The following is a 20,930-nucleotide window of genomic DNA, read 5'->3' as shown; positions in this document are numbered from 1 at the left end:
TCGTGCTCAATTCCGTGCGGGGGACACTGTTGTACCCTTGAGGTACTTTATTTACCTAGATTTATCCAGGAAAAACCCAGCTGTATAAATAAGTAATTGTATGAAACAATATTATAACAATTGTAAGTCGCCCTGGATAAGGGCATCTGCTAAGAAATATAATACAATTTCTTGCATGATGTGCGTCAATAATTCATTTTGGGAAAAAAAAAAAAAGAAAGCTAAAATGTCGTAAATTGGTAGACATGCAAGACTGGCATATATCTGGCATGTCAGTTTGTTTTACCTGAATTTGTGTTGGCACGCACTGTTCAGTCAAGTGGCAGTGGCAGTGAAACAGCTGCCTGTGTAAAATTAGCAGGTCTTCAGCACATGAAGCCAGTTTTGTAAGGATTCACGAACATAAAGACTTATTTTGAACCACTGCACTGAATTTAATTCAGAGTGAGGATTATTTCAAATTAAATGTATTGAAATGTCAGGAATGTAAAGTAGCATGGGGTCTTTTCACCCCATCCAGCTCTGTTTTTTCAACTTGTCTTTAAGCTTTGTATGATTGGATACAAACTGATACAGAAAATACACCCAGAAAGTGGAGAATCCGTATTGTAACCTACAGAATATAATGGCAATAAACTGCAGAGTGAAATAATTTGCGACTCCTATTATACAAGCAAAAACCGTCCAGTACTGAAACACTAATTCCTTAAACTGTCTATGTAAATCAAAGTACCTTTTAACGAATTGTACCTCAGGTCAGCACTAACTCTTGTCTATAATATGTACAAATGAATAATGATGTATCAGACCAGGAGAAGGGTAGGTGGGGGTAGAGAGATTTATTACTGAGAAATGTCTTTTGTACAGGAATCTGCGGTGTACTTGTAGGCTGCAAACGATGGGGCTGTGTGAGTAATATCATCTTATCAATGAGGCATCACCAGTCCACTGCAACAGGAGAATATCCAGACTGACGCTGAGGAATTCAGCTGTATTTAACCCCCATTACTGGTTGCATGGCCAAGATTGTTCATAGGTATTGTGTCCATTTAAATAGAGGAAACAAGAAAGTCATGTTATAATTATTTTTTGGGGGGGTCTTATCAAATCAAATCCCAGTCTGCTATGTATAAAATCTGACCGGCTCTTGATATTGAAGTTCTGATGTATTACGTGTCAGTGTAGTGGTATTATGTAAACTTTTGACCCTTTTCTCATTTCATATACAGCTGTATAATGCCGAAGCTGGAGGTAAATACAATACAAGTACATGCAGAATAAGTTGCAGTGCGGGAAGGCATTTGCAATAGACCGCTCTCTAAGTGGTTGACTGTTGATTTCCGAAGGTGGGGATATATGGGTCACTGTGGGGAGACTCTAATGCGCTTGCGTACGTTTAGAAATATTTGTGACGTGTTAGATTGTGGAGAGATTTAGACTCCCAGGCTTTGGTGACTGGGGAAGTGATGGTGGCTTGTGTGTGAGGTTGCCGTGTCCCCACAGACCCTCTACACAGCCCTGCCTGGCCTGCTGGACAGTAACCCCTTCTCAGAGAGTGGCCAGCTGCGGATTCCAGAGGGTGTGAGCAGCATCCTGGACATCCTGAAGGAGACCCTGCAGCTGCTCAATCACTACCAAGTGCACTCGGAAATTGCCTCCCAGCTCTTCGCCTATCTCTTCTTCTTCACCAATGCCTCCCTATTCAATGCCCTTATGGAGAGAGGTGAGTACTCTCTTATTGCAAGTGGCGCTAGATGACGCTAGATGGGTAGAGAAGTAGAGCCGTTATGTAGTGCCACGGGAGGTGGATCAGTTCCCCTTGAAGCCAAGGGATCCCCAATATCAGTCCTGGGGGCCACAGGGTCTATAGGTTTTCATCCCACCTGAGCACCTACCTACTCAAATCAACGGATTGTCTTTACAGAAGCCATTTCACTAGTCTTGTTAGTTTTAATAGTTATTTTAGTTTTCAAGAGCTGCTTAACTAGTCGACAGAACTGGAAGTACATCACATCAAAGTGAATATGGATGCCACACAGATGGAGGCATTCATGTCTGGAGGCTGGGACATTTTTTTGCATGGATGTACGAGTCAGGTCCCGTTCAGCACCGTGGTGACGGGGGTGTCTGTTTCATGTCAGGCTCAGGAAGGGGTTTTTATCAGTGGTCCAGAGGGGTTCAGATCCGGGCTAATCTCGACTTGCTGATCGACTGGATCCAGGGCATCGGGCTGGGTGACCTTGCGCTCGACTTCTTCCAGAAACTCTCCTCCGCTGTCAACCTGCTGGCCACCCCGAAGGAAAACCTGCTGCAGGTACATGCTGTTTTATTTCGTGTATTTCTCCGTGTTGTGTAGACAAATACAGGAGACCAACATGGAGAAACTTTGTATCGAGTTTAGTTTCTACTTTTCTTTTTTCTTTTTATTATACAAAGTGTATTACGAGGGACAGTTTTATTATTCACTAGCATTGCACTTGAAGGTAATTTAGTTTTGACTTTTATCTCTCCATACCCATAAGTCCTTTGGTTTTTGCCTTTAGTTTGATTAGACATTTTTTCCTTCCTTCCTTGCTTCCTTCCTTTTTATGTTTTGCTTTATTTCCTTTTCTCTTTCCTTACGTATTTACCATTGTATTTATTTCCTTATTTTTTAAAGGTTGTGTCACTTTTTATCGGCTGGTCTTAATCTCTTTAGAACCGCAAATGACTGCTGGAAAAAAAAATAAAAAAATCCCAAAACAAATAGACTAAATGCCATGTAATTTGTTTAGCTTTAAAACATCTAATCAGCCTAAATGTACTCAAAAGCACTGGAAATTAATTTGGGTAACTGTTATGTCTTCCACCACAAAAGGGTTCACATAACGATTTAATACTGCTATTGCGTGTCTTACATTTTGTGTTCCTGGACTGATAAATCCACCGTAACAATGCTGGCTGTTGTCATAAAGAGTTTTTGTGAAAAACCAAGGACATTGATATAAGTAAGCCAGGATTTTCTCACCTCAAAAATTGGAACATTAAAGCAGTCTTGGTGCTTAATCTCAATCATAAGACAGGCAGAATTCCCCCCCCCCCCCCGAACCCCCTCAAAAGCCAATTAATGATTGCCACCGTAAAAAATATTGAATTGCATGTTGGAAGATAAGGGTAAAGTCATTCAATTATTGGTCACATTTTTCTTCAATAAGTAAATATATATTTGAAGTTTAGCACTCGTGAGGCTGAACTAGGAAGGTGTTACAGAAAATATTTACATTCTCTAGCCGTTTGTTTTGACAGTCTGTACTATTATCACTTAAGATCGGCTCTGATTGAACATTCCTTAAATGACTAGACTCGGTGGTCCTGCGTCCACAGAAAAAATATACAGACTCTCAAGGCCACGTATTACTGAGCTAGTGGTCGAGTTATAAGTGGGAAGACATCTTGGGAAGACCGCTGAGTCGTATCCACCTGAAGAATGGCCATGGCTCAGTATTCGTAATTATTAGGATTGATTGTTCATGTCTGTTAGCATGTCTAGCTCATCTTTGACTAATCTAATACCACTTTGATTCTACTGAAAATTAATAAAATTAATAAAATAAGAGTGCCTGGTGATAATAAATGACAAAAATCTAGCCAAGCAAGTTCCATATTTTGGAGAGAGTCTCCAGTATTTCCAGTCCTGAGAGCACACAAGAAGATTTCTCCTCCATCTTCTTAAAAAGCAAAACGCAACCTTCTGATGATGTCATCATCAGTCCCAGTGGCCCCATCATACAGCCTTTGACCCTTTCTTGAGTGTTTGTGGTTTAAAATGTTTGACTCCATTACTGAATATCTTCTGCATTTTTCTTTACTATCACCAAAAGAATCCTATTAAATGTAAGCAAGTCCTCAGTGTTAAGGAATGATGGGTGAAATAGAGATGTGTGCCTGGAATCATGGTAAAATTGGTTTCCACACACAGAAGCTACAAGGCCATTATTCTTAAGGTCTTCAAATTCCTTTTGTGACCTTTGGGTATACATTTTGTATCGGTTATCCTCTACAGCTTTTTTGTGTACACCTGTTCTGCTTCAGTAATGAACCAGGCCAAAAAGACTTAAGCAGGTTCCTTTTTTTTAAGTTAGTTCAGTTAATCAGTTAATCTGACTGGGTTTATTTTTTCCATCAAAATAAAATTAACAAATGTTGCGAGATACACAGAAAGGTACTTGTCAGACAATATTTTTAATGGCAGAAGCCTTAGCTGATTTACAATCTGAAAAGTGCAGGTGGAAGTGAATGTGCAACCCCCCTTTTGTCTATTGCATAAGCGTTTTAATCAATAAGGCCACCAGCTTCCAAATAAACAGTACAATACAGAACATACTTGTTCTAATCGCATTTGCTACAGCTGTCTGTGAAGGTCATTATAACATTTCCTGAAGCGGTGAGAACATTTGCAGCCTTAAAACCCTGTCATGGTTATTAAGAGGCATGTGCAAAATCAAACATTAATCCAAAGTATTAACAGAAAAATGAAACATTTCTCTTTAGTAAATCTATTACGACTGCGATTGTGAAACATCCATAAAGGATGTTCTTTTAAAATCCTTTTGAAAACCTAAATTGCTTGGCTTTATTTTTCCACTTTTCTTGTTGAAATAATACATTTCACTAAGAAGCAAAACTTGCAACTTGAATTTGTAAAGCATGGACAAGTATTTGTGTATTTTCACTCCCCATTCCACTGATGAATCAGTAAATGAAAGATGTTCAATAGTGCTTTGTTTTATCGGCCATAAAATAAGGAAGCAGTTAAGCAGCTGGTAAAGTATAAAACAAAGTCAGGGATACCACAACCTATTCTCCTGTAGAAGCTTGAAAATACGCTTAGTTCGGGCTTTTTGAAGACGGGCTGATGTCAGATCTATTATGCTTTAAAACAGTGTCTGGTGTCTTTTTTAATGGCTCGGAACGGCCTGTGTCTTTTAACACTCCAAACCCATTAAGTTATCAAATTTGACATATGGCTGGGTTTATGACCTTGTTTTTGTGATTGGTCATTAAGGAACGTACTTTGGAGTGTGACCTCAGCGTTGGTTAGCATGATCTCATTGCACAGTCATTCAGGAGTTCCTGTTGGAGTTTATTATCTTGTGCCTTCTGATGTGCCAGCCTTCTCGACCACTGCAGCTGGGACAGGGGGATTTCATCACTAGCCCTTCTCTCCATGGTCCAGAACAATAGGTGAATTTTGGTGTAAATGTGCTAATTTAACGCTAACTAAAGGAAAAGCGTATTGTTGAGGCAGCACAATGCCATTCAAAGAGTGATTTATCACTGTGGCTGATGCAAGGTTTGGACGAGCCTTTATTGTGCAAGATGCTGCATTGTTGCAACTTGAAGTGAATCATCCCAACCAGAATGTTATCATTGGGTTTTGTGTCTGTATGAGTTTCTTTTTAGTCAGTCATCTTTCTTTCAGACAGCTCTATTCTGAAACTCATTGGAAAGATCAAAACTGATGAAACATCTACTACTGCCATCCATCAACTTTGGGAGCTCAATCACATCTGTTGTTCTACTGCTGAGTAGTTCTTTCTCACTTTTTCTGGCAGCAGCAGGTGATAAATTAAATTAAACAATCTAGCAAAAATAACATGTATAAAATCTAAAATTGTATTGCTAATAACTACATTTTGCTTAACTTGTCTTTTTAAACAGTGGTTCATTCTAATAAGACACTCCAGACCCATCTAGTCCTCCAATAATAACTGTAGCTTCTGACAAAATATTGAATAGAATGAAATGGAACACACAGGTATATGTATATACAGTACTGTGCAAAAGTTTTAGGCAGGTGTGAAAAAAAATACTATAAAGTAAGAATGCTTTCAAAAATAGACATGTTAATAGATTATATTTATCAATTAACTACATGCAAAGTGACAGAAGAAAAATCTAAATCAAATCCATATTTGGTGTGACCACCCTTTGCCTTAAAAACAGCATCAATTCTAGGTACACTTGCACAAAGTCAGGGATTTTGTATAATTATTGTTGTCTGTGTGGTTTGTAAGCCGGAACATCTATAGACACACCCACCTGCTTCTCAGATTTTGTATTCTGTAACTTGTGACAATGGAAACACCGAGTTGGGTGTTAGTGTTTGTTTTGAAACAGTTTTAAAATAATTTGCTGAAACCTAATCTCCTGAGTAACACTACTTGAAAAAAGTGAAAACCTGACAGACTGCAGGCCTCGCAGATAAATGATTCACTTTGGTACCCTGAACAAAACATTGAAATATGTTCAACTGAATTCAACTGAAATTCCCGAAGTCACTGTAATGAAATCATGATTGCTACATCCAAAATGAATAAACTAACTATATTTCAGACTGTTAATTCCAAATAATAAGACCAATTACAATTGACTCAGAATCCACTTGGAGTTCACCCATGTGGTACGATGTTCCCCAGCCTCTGGAATTCAACATAGGCTCAAATTGGTATAATTTGGTATCGTCTCATGGCTCACACTAGCCTTTGGGTCGCATGGTGTCTCTTCATAGAAAAACCTAAAATCTTAATGAAATGTTGCATCCTTAGAAATGATCATGAGAACCAGACTGGGACACAAATCACATCAGTATGGATGACAAGGGCTATATATTCAGACTTGCCATTCAGCCATCACTCTTAACATGTCCAGTGTGATTGTGAAAAGTTCGCACAGGACAATCGGTGATGTGACTCATTTGCAGTCGGACGGAGGAGCCATCAGCTTCTCCAAACAAACAAAAAATCCAACAGGATGTGTCTGTCGCAAGCGCAAGATTAAACAGTTTGTGTCTCGTTTTATCCTGTTTCCCTTTGTAGTGTGCCTTGCTGAACACAATAGCAAGGAACGAGCAACTCGGGATGCAACGTACATGGAAAGTTAAAGAGGATCCAGGGAGACGTTCCCCTTCTTTCCTCTTGTGTTCTCTTGTCTGTGAACGTTCCTGATGGCTCCCCCCCCGGCTCTCTGCTCCATGACGTTTTTAGTAACAAACAAACATGCAACTGCTATCCCTCTAAAGTTAATTTGAAGACTTCAAGCGTGTCTGTGTCCCAGTAAATTGGCCATTCTGTGCTGGTACTCCATCGTTAGCTTGGAAAATGTCAGTTATCAAACACTGTTCGTTTTGGTTCTTGACTTTTTAGCAGCTATTGAAACTTCCACTATACGTTCAGCATTCTGAATAGGGGTCAGCAATTTCACTTTCACAGTAAGAGACTGAAATCATTTCTGAATAGCTTTTGAAACTTTAATGTAACGTGGAAGAAGAGAAGAAGGACAATTTAATTTAATTCTATTTCTCAATAAAGCATTCAGTACAAGTGCAGGATTCCACTGCACAATACACATACTGAACTAAAGGAACAGGACTAATCAATTGATTCTGGTAAAAGCTGAACTTGCTAAAAGAAAAATGTAGGCCACTAGACTTTTCTATTGCATTTTTGTTATGGGACTACATTGCTTTTTAAAATATATTTATTTTATTTACATAAGTTGAGAATTGTATGAAAACTGCAATCAATTTTTCATAGATTGACAGTATTGCAATTGACTGTATATTTATTCAGAAATGAGCTCCCAGAGCTCTTTGTAAAGTATAACATATACCAAACGAGCTCAGATGTTGCTGACTCACAGAAACAAAAATGTTTTTGCATCCCTGTTAAGGCTGATATGCTGCTGTTATTAACTATTATGATTCAAGTCAAAACGTATAAAAAACATATTCTGTTTATGTAGGAGATGGATAGTAGAGAGTAGATATTTTGATGGTATTAACTATGTTAATATTTTGCTTCAGCAGACTGCATCAACGGTTGTATTTTATTTAAAAAAAATACAAAGAATAGGCTGCGAAGAATGAAATCTTCCACATTTTCAGTGATTCTCATAAGGATTTTTAAAAGGTTGTAATGGAACTGATAAAATATTTTTTTTCCTTCTTTCTGGAACTTTCTTCATAATAGTTGTGTTAATCCTTATTTCAGTTATCTTGGTGACATGTTCTGATTTGCTTCCAGATGGTGGTTGAGTATTTGATTGTAGTAATTTATAAAGTACGCATTAGAGAACTGGATTTGTGAATGTCTGCCAAAGTGTTTACTTTTACTCCTAATGCTTTATTTACCTCTTTGTAAAGTGTTTAGATTGTTTATCTAAAAGCAAATACAAAAATGAACAGGAATATAATGCTTGCTGTAACTACAAAATCAAGAAGGAGGAATGTAAGAATGGTGTTGATTTTTATTACCAGATGGAAAGTTGGCCCTAATCCATCTTTTAGCCTCACAGCTTATTTTACTTCTGAGGGAAAAACAGAACTAAGAGGTGTGTCTGGATATCTCAAAGGACATTGCGAGTGGCACTAACCAGAGAGAACCAAAGTCAAAGGTCATAATGCCCCCAAACTAAATTTCTTCTTTTGTTTTGGTTTCGGTAATTGTAATATAAACCAGTGGTTGATAACAGGGTGTTGGAAGAGTTTCAGTGCACCCTCCTTTCCTCAGAGCAACCTTTTGGTCACTTGACCTTTAGGAAATTGCTGAAGATAACGCACTGATAAAGTGAACAGTAGCAGGGCAAAACTCACAGTGAAGGTCACTCCATAAGCCTCCCGGATAAATTGTATTCAAAGCCCTGTACAGGTTTTAAATAGTTATATGTCCATAAATACCAAGGTTTTATCGTTCATTTATTCATGGATCAGCATAAGCAAAACAAGTTCTCACACCCAATTCATCCATTTACCATTTAACATTCTCTAGAGCTTTTTCTTTTTGGGGGGTTTTCATATTGTGTCCTTGCTTTTGGATTGTGAATCTCACACTTTGAGCCAGCCCTGACTGAAATTTATGTCGCTATTTTATTTTAATAAAATGTTGGGTACACACACCATGTATTAATTTTCAATTAAGCCCGTAAGCCCATGCAGGTAGAGAGATGCAATTGTACAACTTTCTGCTACCCTAAGCCTCGTATTTCTGTTGCCAAATATGAGTCATGGTTGGTTATCTGTCATTTATTACAGCAGATCGTTTTTAGTTTTTTTCCATGTCTATATTATTTTTTTAAGTGTCAGGTTAAGTCTGGTCATAATTAACATCTCCTCAGTGATCTAGTAGTTGTATCAAAATAAACATCCCCACATTCGTTATTTATTGAAGATTATGAGTAACAAAGGAAACCCAAAACCCTATACTGGGCTGCTCTCCCCAAAGACAATGAGAATGTAGGAGACACCTGTCAGGGTTTGAATACACATTTATTTCATACTTTTGGCATTTCGGTATGATTGGCTCACATAAGCATAAAACATTGCTTTCAGAAATTAAGACGGCAGATATCAGCTAGAAACATTTTGTTAACGCCTTATTTACCAAGAATAAAACATTCCTCATTCTCCTCATAGCAGACACCCATTGTATTAAAATGCTTTTGGCTGTATACTATAACCACATCATTTACAGTATATCACAAGAAAATAATGGTAACAATAAGGTGATTCAAAATACTATATTTCTCCTTGGAACTCACCAATGTAGGAATGTGTAGGAAGACTGAATGTATAACAATGAGACATTGACAATAAGAGACAATGTAGAATATCCATTCATAGCCTTTTCATTGTGTTTTTTCTTATTTCTGGAATGTTTTATTATACATTATTACTCTGTGTCAGTCTCTCTGTGTTTTTTGGTGTTTGTTTTAATGGACATTTTCTGAACTGACTTTTATGCCAAAAAAGCAAACCCTTAAAATACACCGATCAGCCATAACATTATGACCACTGACAGGTGAAGTGAATAGCATTGATAATCTCGTTATCATGGCACCTGTCAGTGGGCGGGATACATTAGGCAGCAAGTGAACATTTTGTCCTCAAAGTTGATGCGTTAGAAGCAGGAAAAATGGGCAAGCGTAAGGATCTGAGCGACTTTGACAAGAGCCAAATTGTGATGGCTAGACGACTGGGTCAGAGCATCTCCAAAACTGCAGCTCTTGTGGGGTGTTCCCGGTCTGCAGTGGTCAGTACCTATCAAAAATGGTCCAAGGAAGGAAAAGCGGTGAACCGGCGGCCAAGGCTCATTGATGCACGTGGGGAGCGAAGGCTGGCCCGTGTGGTCCGATCCAACAGACGAGCTACTGTAGCTCAAATTGCTGAAAAAGTGAATGCTGGTTCTGATGGAAAGGTGTCAGAACACACAGTGCATCGCATTTTGTTGCGTATGGTCTGCGGCTATGCAGCCCCAGTCAGGGTGCCCATGCTGACCCCTGTCCACTGCCGAAAGCGCCTACAATGGGCACGTGAGCATCAGAACTGGACCACGGAGCAATGGAAGAAGGTGGCCTGGTCTGATGAATCAGAAGTTCAAGGTGTTGACTTGGCCTCCAAATTCCCCAGATTTCAATCCAATCGAGCATCTGTGGGATGTGCTGGACAAACAAGTCCGATCCATGGAGGCCACACCTCGCAATACAGGACTTAAAGGATCTGCTGCTAGCGTCCTGGTGCCAGATACCACAGCACACCTTCAGAGGTCTAGTGGAGTCCATGCCTCGACGGGTCAGGGCTGTTTTGGTGGCAAAAGGGGGACCTACACAATATTAGGCAGGTGGTCATAATGTTATGGCTGATCGGTGTAAATAAATCATTTGTATGTATTGCTTATAGGTTTGCAGGGGAAGGAAATGATTGTTGTGCTACTCTTGGTGTACTGATGAAGCACTGTTGTAAGACTGAAATACTTCCCAGCATAGCTTTCGTTTCAACGGGTGTTTGTGTTAAACCATGAACAAAACTACCGTGGAAGCCACAACGAGAAGAAAATCAAATGAGAACACACATGTAGGACATGAGTTAAGAATGAGAATAACGCAAAGGCAAATAGCATGACCTTCTCCTTTAAGTCGTAGGAATTTGTGATCCATGAGCTGTTTCAGTCCAAAAATCTGTTGTTTTCCTTACAGGCCAGCTGGCGTTCCCTGCGCAGTGAGTTTGTAAACCTCAACCCGGCACAACTGCATCACATGCTGCGGGAGTACAACCCTGGGAGGTCCTGTCCACTCAGCTGGAGCCCTGTCTCTGAGGAGGCAGAGGCAGCCATGAGGACAGGTGAGTCCCCACTCAAACATGGAGTACCCTCCTCTTTTCCCACCTCCTCTCACGAGAGGTTTTGTGCGAGCTATGCAATTAGTTTGGAGGATTTCTGAAAGACCTGCCTGCTTTTAAACCCATGTAATAGCCACAGTTATTGTTTCAATGCCCAAAAAGGTTACGGTGGAGGAAATAGATTCTACAGATGCGTCTTATTGTTTCGTTCTTAGTGTTTCAGGCGCTTAGCTCTCCGAACTCACTTGATAACAAAGCAGTAGGAGCTTTGCACTGGAGTAACCTGGAACCGAAGCCAGCAGCGTCCTTTCATTGGCCGTATGAAATGGCCTGATGTGTATGACTTTTTTTGGCTCAGTGTCCTGGAACGGTTTTCAAAAGTCTGACACTAACGCAGGCACTGTTGATGTGCTTGATATGGATTTATGGTTTGTTGTCTTTATCTGTTGTCTAACGTTTCAAGATGTTTTTGCTACAATAAGGATTTAAATGGGAGGAAATTAAACATGAACACCAGTTTTAAATGGGGGGGGCGTGGTGGAGGAAAAAAAAAAAAAAAAAAAAAAAAAAACACTGGTTCTTGATTTCATGCTTTATATTTCTGGAAGCCAACACTTTGTTTCAAATATTGCTCTTGCCAAAAAGATGTGAATTCTTTTTATTTTTTAACCATCCACAGCTGATATTTTGGAGAGTTTTGATAATCATCCTCCCCTGATTCTACCATGCAATCATTTCCACATTGAACTGGGGAAGCCCATCCAAGAGCCCCAGCTATTTTCCCAGCTGATCCAGCTGCAGGAGTTTCTGAAGGGTATCGAGGCAGGCGAGGCATCGAGCAGAACTGTGCAGCTTCTGCAGGTAACCACGCTGACCCCTGCCCAAGCACTGCATTATCACCAGGCCTGGTGTTTACCTCTACATTATATGAGGATGGATCCCTTATCTAAATAAATGTTCATAGTCCATGTTCTGCCATAGCTCTGGTTGTTGTCTCGCTGAGAGCAATTGAGACCAAAATGATAGAAATCTGTCTCTCCCTCGCTGCGGTGATCAATAGCATCTGTATCTTTTGGCTGTTGTTTTGACACTTGTTTGTTTGTGTTGGGTGCCATCATCATCTCAAAACAATAGCATTCTCAACAATAGCATCATGATCCTAAAAGTCATAATTTGGCTAAATGGTTTGAATAGAATGCAGCATAAATACTCTCTAATGATCAGGTTACAATTAAACATTTTCTCTTTCTTTTCTGTAAATATTTCATAAACAAGAAATTATTTAACTATTTCAGGAGCAGCAAATCCCAGCCGAAGAGGAAAGGAAAATGGCGTCCTGCTCTTCAGAAACCTTGAAAGACTTTGTTTCTGCGGAGCCCAACAACAGTGATCCAGCCAATGTGATACGGGTGGCCGAAGAGGAGCCTGAGGAGAAAGGGCAGACTTCTGCAATGACACCCCATGTCCGTTTTTCACATTTTCCCAGCACCAATGACCTGAGCTCTTGTGAGGCCATGCTCACTCAGAAACTGAAGAACCTGGAGCTTCAGAGCAGCCTGCCTGGACAGAGTGACCTCAGTTGCCATAAGAAACTGGCTTTAGACCCTTCCTGCCTCCTCACCCCTCCCAACACTCCCCAAGGCCTGGAGCTGGCTGAGGCAGAGGCCGATATCCTGGAAGGTCCCCACGGGCACGTCCTAAATGGTGCCTGTGCAAGAGAAGAGAGTGAGCACCAGAAAAGCAAAGGTGACTTGTCTGACTGTGCTCCTGGTGTGTGAATCACTGAGATCTGTCTAAGGGAGAGCAATGAAAGCATATAGGTCATGTGTGCATGACATCATAAGAATTGAAATAATACAATTACAATAATAATAATTGAAAGCGAAATGAAATCCATAATGCTTTATTTTAATCCCCTTATGTATTTAAACAACATAAGCCCACTTTATCTCAGACAAGGTGCATGACTCTGTTTTGATCTGAGACCTGACATGCATTCGATAGAAATTATTTTCACCTCCTGTTGTTGCTACCGTCCCCTGCTGTTACTAAGAACCACTTGCTCTGAAGTCTTAGTGTCATAGAAGAATGTTAAGTCTCAAGTACCAGCCTATATGCCTCATTGTGATAATCAAGCTTTTATACACAGAATGCAATACAATTTGCATTCAATATCAACCATGTGCTCTTCTTCCCTGCCCAGAATGTTAACACATATTTATATCATGTCTGATCCACACTTCCATGCAGAACTTTGTGCCTTTAAAATTAGTCAAGTTTTGTACAAACATTTTTGTGGGGTAAACTTAAAAAGATTGAAATATGTAATCTGGGAGATCGTGAGAATATGCTCAACCACAAAAAACACAAAAAAGGAATCCTAGCATTTTTCAACAATTGTTTCTCCCCCCTTTTAGAAACATCTGTATCTCCATGTGCTTTCCCTCTCAGGGACCTTGAATTCTGAAGTCTAAAATAAATAATTCCTGTAGGAAGTGGAATTCTTTGACTGTGAGAACACGCTCGTCCCTGAAGAGTACTATTTAAATAATATCCAAAAGTTTGTCGTTAGCTTGTTGCTGTCCGGGGCAGGCGACGTTCCTCAGGAATGAGGTGTTGTCTTTCCTCGCTCCTTTCTGCAATTCTTGCCTTTTGTCTATGATATGACAAAGCATTTACTAACACCTCAAAAGTCTCTGTTCCAAGTTGGGTGTATTTAAAACAGCATTCCTGTTTAATTTCCTCATTGTAACCCAAGCTTCACACTTTTTTTATTGTTGCAATAAGCCAGTGTCAACAAACTTCATGTCTTCTGACGAACAACATAGGTCAGTGATAAAAAACTACAACAAACCCAAACATAGATGAGAAAATGTAAGACCATTTAAAGAATGAAAACAAATTCAAAAGGCATCAGTTGTCTTCAGCATTTCCATTTAAAGAAATATTAATACTGTACCCTGTTCAGTGCCATAATGTCTTGCATCACAATGGTTTACTCTATCGGAATACTGCAGCAAATTAATCACACCATATATTTTTTGTCCTTTATTAGGTACACATTTACACGGGTTGCTTGTTGTCCAATGTGTGGCCCGTGGCTGTGTCATTTTCAACCACTTACAGAATCGCTGCACTATATGGTTTTAGAGAAATTAATTTGACTGAGAAATTAAATTGAAATATCACATGAATGGAAGTCTATTTGTAATCTACTGTCTTGCATTATCTGCAACAGTATTCAAATCTTATAGACTTTTACATCAAAACCATAGATTGAAGGATGAAAAGAAAAGTTAAGTTACTACTTAACTGGCAAAAATAGATTAGTACTTCACACAATACTTAATTCAGTTATGTTGATATTCAACCAATTTCTTTGCAAAGAGGAACTAACACATGTAGAGAAATCTATGGGGAACTTCGCCAGATGAAAGGTTTCTGTGCAGACTTTAGAAAAAGAATAACCGCAACAAGAATATTAATAAACTCCATGGGTGGGGGTGGGGGGGAAGGCACATATTATCTGGATATAGACAATTATCCATGTTCGTATTAAGAATGGTTTATTGTATTTTATTTTTGTAGTAGTAGTAGAAATCCACTGAAACAGTTGAGCATACAATTAAATGAAACCTAGGGATGAAAACTGTGCATCTCAAACTACCCCCTGCAATAAACTTCAATCAAATGCAAACAGTTGAGCCAGTGTAGTCAATATGCCTTGAATTTCTGTAGGTGAAATGCATATTGGTTTGTTTTTTGGTGTTGTTTTTAAATAATGTTTTGAGAGAACTTTACTGGGACATATTCTGAAAGTTGTTGTTTAGAGAATGTGCTCATCTGTGATTATAGCAAGGCTCTGAAATGTGGTGCAAGTTTCTTAGCTGCATTATTCTATAAAGTATTTGAAGAACCCTTCTTTCACTAGTTCTATTTTCTGAGGACCCCATATGAAGCTGAAATGCTGTATTCTGTAAATATTGTTCCATAGAAGAGCAATGCTTCTTTGCTTATCATTTGTGGGACACAATAGAAGCACGGTGGAGAACAGACTGGAGAGCAGGTAGTGAAATATTGAAAGTTTTCATATCCGAGATTATTTGGATCATCCAAAAATACACCAGTGCTGTTTTTGTAGGTAGCTTTGATGTGGCAATGATTTAAGACATATTGAATGCAAACAATTAGTTGATTTAATACTTCTTACACAATTTTAAAGACGTGAACTAGCTGGTCCATTCTAGATTGTATGACATTCAGATTTGTGAATGTTGTCTTTTTCCAGTTTGGCGTTCATATGTAGCCCTATTTTGGTAGCATAAGTAAGCCTTTAATCTCACACAAGAATTACAGAGAAATGGTGATGTGGAGAAGCTGTCAACGAGCTGTTGTGGGAATTTGCATTTGGTTTGGTACGTGGAATCTTAATCACGATGAGTATTGTTAATGCAGAGACTGTCGTACAGTAAACCATGTGGATGGAGATTACGTTACTTGGACCTTGGTGTAGCATGCCATACCCAGGTCTTTCACTCTGGCACACTTTGATGGTTTGTTCAGTTGTTTGGTTGTTGTTTTTTTTGCTTTGAAGGAAAGTATGCTACAAAAGCTACATCCTGACCAGGGAAAATATATGAAAAATATATATTTAACTTGAAATCTAGGTGCCCTGACACAGTTTTGCAATGTTGGATTTAAACTTTAAACACAAAGTGGAACATCTCATGTTAAACATGGGCCTCGCTTATTAGCGCTTACTCTGCAGCTTGTAGGTCAAAAAACATATTTTCCAAAGCTATTTATAAACCACAGTATTGATGTTATGATAACCTTCTTTTAGGCTTGTAAATCCCCTCCCCACATTGATGACCTCTTTTTATGTTGTTGTTGTTGTTGTTGTTGTTTGTGCGTTTGGTTTTGCTTTTATATTTTGGGGCTTGCTTTAAAAACTAGGATAACCGAAAATCACAGAACACGAACAGCAGATCCCTGGTGCACACTTTTTTCAAAATGGATTGGTCTTTCCTAATACAAAAGAAGTGTATGCAGTGCCATCGTTGTTTTATTTGTGTTCCTAAAACATAAACTCTGACTTAAATATTCCCCTTTCTATTGTTTTTCCACTACAAAGCCATTACTCTTCAACCTGGCATGACTCTACAGAACATGTTTTGTTCCTTCCTATGGGTCATCTTAAATTAAAACTAAAAGGCTGAAGTAAAGATGTACTTTTGTGTGCAGGCAGGTGTAGTATTTCTATAGCAGAACAATGGTACTAGCTTGATTTCTCCTCTTTTTAGTTCTGATCCTGTTTGTATCCCCAGGTGAGAATTGTGGGTCGGGCACCAGTGACCAGAGGAGCACAGAAGAGGAGGAAGTATTCACTGTTGAGCTGGAGAGAGGTCCCCATGGGCTCGGCCTGGCCTTAGTTGACGGGATGGTGAGTAGACATCAGTTGGGTTGCTCTGCTGAGGTGGTACACCCACGATTTTCTTGCCTTTTTCACTTCCAAAGCCACATCTCTTTGACCATTTAGGATTTTGTGTACTAAATCCTTACATTGGTGTAAAATGCAATCTGTATCTTTTCATTCTGGAATTGATAAGCAAGAAACTTAATATTGTTACCGCCAACAAAAATCACAATCACTCCATGCCCCAGATAATTTGGTAAGAATGGAAGGCATGATATTTTTTGCTGTTGACTAATGACTAAAGGATATTGTGGGAGATATCGTCCTGCTTTCTGCTTCTTTGTTGTAGAGCAAACTGTAACACAAAGAACATGATTGAGCAAACAATATCAGGTCCTTAAAAACTTGCATCCAAGAGATAAACCAGGCAAATAGTTACATTTCATATTATCATTTATGGTGGTGCCTGCATTATTAAGTTATCTACACTTGGCAGTTTAAATGAGGGCAGCTCCTCACACCCTGTCGTTCACTTATGCAGACATAAAGACAGTTAGTTAGTATTGCATACTCACTCCTAACTTAGTGTCTGAATTTCTGTTTGGACTGGCTTAGAAATGTTGTTTCTAAGCGTATCATCATATTTCACCCTGGATTATTGTTTCACCAGGTTTGGTTTAATTTATTTATTTTACTTCTCAGTATTCAGCAACACTGATCCTCTGGTGGATTGTGGGAAGACAGGAAAAAAAAAAGTGCATGTTTGTGAAACACAAAGCATCATTCTGAAAATTTAGTTTGCTGAATGCAGGCATGAAGGGGAGATGCAATTGTTTTTCTTAACATTGAGGTCTGTTGACTACACAATAGGACTTGGTTCAGTGCATGTTCTTTCATTTTGTTCAGGGCATACTTCCAGCACACCTTGTTTGCTTCTCAAAACCTGGTGTTCCTTGGTTGTTAATAGTGATTAATATTTAAACCCCATCACATTGCGTCATACAACTGCAGAGATGTCAGATGTTTACATTTCATTTTTGGAAAAGGCATAAAAGTCAAGGCCCTCGCTGAACATATATCATGTTCCATTGTGGATTCTACAGCATTCTTTTGGTTAATCCCAACTTTATCCTTTTGTGACCTGACGAAATTCCTTAAAGCCTACACCATTTAATATCCCACTTTAATACCACCGTTTGCTCATTTTTAACATGCTTTCTCCTTTGGTTGACCAAACAAGTGCAGGGTTATTTCATTCATTGAAATAAAAATAATAAACTTTTTAGCATACATGTATGGCAGACCTGTATCCTGGTACAGATAGGTCATGTTTACTTGGGTATTACAGATCCCATGCTTCATGGGTTAACGTGAACATCTCTCCCTGGCTTTTAATGCATCCATGATAAAATAATTAATGGAATTTGTTTTTTAGGACCTTAAAGAAAGCCTATCGATTCTGCCCCAAAATGTCTATAATGTCTGTAGAAAATAAATGTTAATAAAATAAAATAAATAAATGTCTAGGCACTACTAATCATCAGTGTTCATCAAAAAACTTGTATTACTTGTACTGTATGTTTTTCCTGTCATCAGACATGTTCCCACTTCCTGTAAAATAATATTGAGTAACTTAGGCTGAATAAGCAGACCTATGAATTTTGCAGTTAATATAATGTTTGCCTTAAAATAGGACAGGGAATAAAACAATGAACATTTTCAACAACTTTAAAGAACAGTATATTAAATGTTATTTGGAGGGATTTGATGCCCTCTGTAGTCTTAAGGTGGAAGTACAATATCCATGTCTTGTCTTGAGAGAAGCAGTAGAGTGGGAGAAGGCAGCATTTCAAAGTGTGATGGCTGAATGTGTCCGCCTGCTGTATCTGTCCATTAAGCAGAGAGAACAACTTGCTTTACTTGTTTATCCTCCTCGCAGAAAACCCCATTGAAGATGAGTGGGATTTACGTCAAGTCTGTAGTGCCCGACTCTCCTGCAGCCAGGTGCAAAAAGTTATGTTTGGGGGATCGCATTCTGGCAGTCAATGGATCGAGCTTGGTGGGAATCGACTATCACATGTAAGTCGCTCAAGTGTTCTTAAAGTTGAATCCTTAACGAAGGCATGCATCCTACGAAGCTTTGGTGCAAATTTGGATTGTCCACTTTCACTTTTGAACCTCGTGGTCAAGTCACCTCTTTCATTGCACACACAGTGGAGGTTAGTGGATGTCTGTGGATCCTATAAAGGCCGTGATTAGTCTACCAGCTGCAGACACTACATTTGGCAATCCTGCTTAGAAATGTTTTCTTCTGTATTTAGTTATGGTAACGTGGGTTTGAAACCACAGCAGAAAAGAATGCTTCTCATGCAATTGACGGCACAACCCTGTCCACAATCCAAGCCATAAGTCCCCAGCTTTTGTTATTGACAGTGTTCGTGCGGACAGCTGGGAACCCCAACAATCTACTCTCCTTTTCGTTCTATATAAAACTATGACATCATACATTGCAGCACAAAATCTGGGAGTATTACACACAATGGAAAGCAGTGAATAACAATACATAATTTTGGTGCTGGTTAATTAAAAGAAACCGGGTGTACACCACCCACCTCCCACCACTATACTACTGTTTTCTCTCTTTTCTCTTCCTGCAGCGGACGAGAGCTCATCCGGGCTTCGGGCAACCGGCTGAGATTTCTGGTTGCCAAATCTGAGTCCAGAGCTCCACCCAAGAACTCGGGGACAAAATGCTAACCACGTTACGCAGTGTTCATCAAAACACTCCGTCTCTTTGACCCTGGTCACCAAGTGCACTTAGGGACTGAGCAGGGACTAAGGATGGCGAGGTGTTTTGTTTTTTGTTTTTGGTCTTCTCCACAGGAGAATAAGGTGACTGTTACAAAAGTGAAAAGCACTTCCCAATGGACAGATCTAGTGGATGTATGTGTAGGAATTTGACACAGCTGGTTCTCCCAGAATGAAAAGGACCGTTTTTGTCCAATCCAGTTTTGAATTTCTTGATTTTTGTCCAGGCAGAAACACCTAGGTTATTGTTCTGCCTGCTTTGATTGTATTGATGTTTCTCAGGCCAAAAATCAAATATTTTTCAACTGGCAGTCAACCAATATTCTGGCTTATGTGGGGTGGTCGAAACACAGGCAAAAACTGTGGATGGCTTTTTTTCCCTTGAGGTATTTGTGTATATATAATCAAATTCTCTTCCTGCTCTAGGACAGTGTTTTAGCATAGCCACAGACTTCAGATGGATGCCTGGTTTGTATCCATTGCTCAGAATTGCCATTTGGGGTAAAAGAAAACTTCTCCTGAGACAAACTCAAGAGACGAAGTAGACTCCTCAGACCACTTTTATTCCGTGTAGCATAAAATCCAGTATCTTTATATTCTGTATGTAAGAACACAACTTTTGGCAGCAAATTGGACTAATTTCAGCCTATAGCCAAGCAAGAAAGTTCCGAACAATTGTAGTTGTCATTGTGAGAATTTGTACAGCAGTTCTGTGTTGTAAAGCATGGACAATGCTTTTTGCATGTTGGGTGTCTTTCAAGCAATCAGCAAATGTTTTATATTTATATTTGTAACAACTACATAAGCAAGTTATTCTGACTGTGTCACAGTATAATGTACTGTGTAAACAGTGTAAAAAGCCTATCTTTATTGTATAGAGCAGATGCTTTATATAGATGAATATATAATGACTATTGAAATGTGCTTCCCTGTTTTGATTGAAAATGCTAGGGTCCTGTTTGAAGTTGCCACTCATTTGGAAAGGACAAACTAGATGTTTAAGCAGGGGTGTTGTTTTGCTTTGCTTGTATCCATCTGGTCTTTTTCTCTTATGAAATGAATTACATGGGGATTTATCCAATGTATCAGACCCCAGGTTCCAGATTCATCCTGTATATTTAATCCTTCTTGGAAAAAAATGCAGCTTGTGAATGTTTGTAATTGATAGAAATTCTTTGCTAGGATCAGTAAAGCCTGGGTTTCGCTAAGAAAAAAAAAAGAAATTGACTTCTTCTACTGTTGCCAACAAGACAGTGTTATTTCATCCATTTTTATGACATTATTTGATTTGATTTTTGTAACATTTATATTGACAAGTATTTTGTGATACATATCAGTATATCTGATTTTCCTTTTGTTAAACCGAATAAAACTGGATAACTCCCTATGTACCTTTGCAACATAATAAATGTTATGACATATTATATTTATATGTGTGGAATATGCTTGTTTTTTTTCTTACTCTATTGCAACAAAGAGTGTTGTGCAGTTATGACTTTATTTAGAAGAAGCTAGTTAGGACAGTATTTTTTATGCTGCTGTTACATACAGTAC

At 39.0% G+C, this 20,930-nt stretch overlaps 1 protein-coding gene across 2 annotated transcripts in view; it reads left to right on the top strand.

Annotated features, from left to right (window-relative positions):
- Positions 1-20,806, top strand: part of LOC136750021 (ras-associating and dilute domain-containing protein) — a 47,856-nt gene extending 27,050 nt beyond the window's left edge. For both annotated transcript variants that reach the window (XM_066704741.1, XM_066704740.1), the window contains 8 exons: positions 1,504-1,723; positions 2,142-2,314; positions 11,011-11,155; positions 11,832-12,013; positions 12,448-12,898; positions 16,480-16,595; positions 18,508-18,647; positions 19,226-20,806. In XM_066704741.1, the coding sequence (XP_066560838.1) occupies positions 1,504-1,723; positions 2,142-2,314; positions 11,011-11,155; positions 11,832-12,013; positions 12,448-12,898; positions 16,480-16,595; positions 18,508-18,647; positions 19,226-19,325 (1,527 nt within the window). In that variant the 3' untranslated portion in view covers positions 19,326-20,806. The remainder of the gene's footprint in view (positions 1-1,503; positions 1,724-2,141; positions 2,315-11,010; positions 11,156-11,831; positions 12,014-12,447; positions 12,899-16,479; positions 16,596-18,507; positions 18,648-19,225) is intronic.
- The last annotated feature ends 124 nt before the right edge of the window (positions 20,807-20,930 follow it).

This window comes from Amia ocellicauda, chromosome 5 (genome assembly GCF_036373705.1).
Source record: "Amia ocellicauda isolate fAmiCal2 chromosome 5, fAmiCal2.hap1, whole genome shotgun sequence".
Classification (NCBI taxonomy): domain Eukaryota; kingdom Metazoa; phylum Chordata; class Actinopteri; order Amiiformes; family Amiidae; genus Amia; species Amia ocellicauda.
Note: the sequence above shows the minus strand (reverse complement) of the source record. Positions and strands in the feature narration are given on the sequence as shown.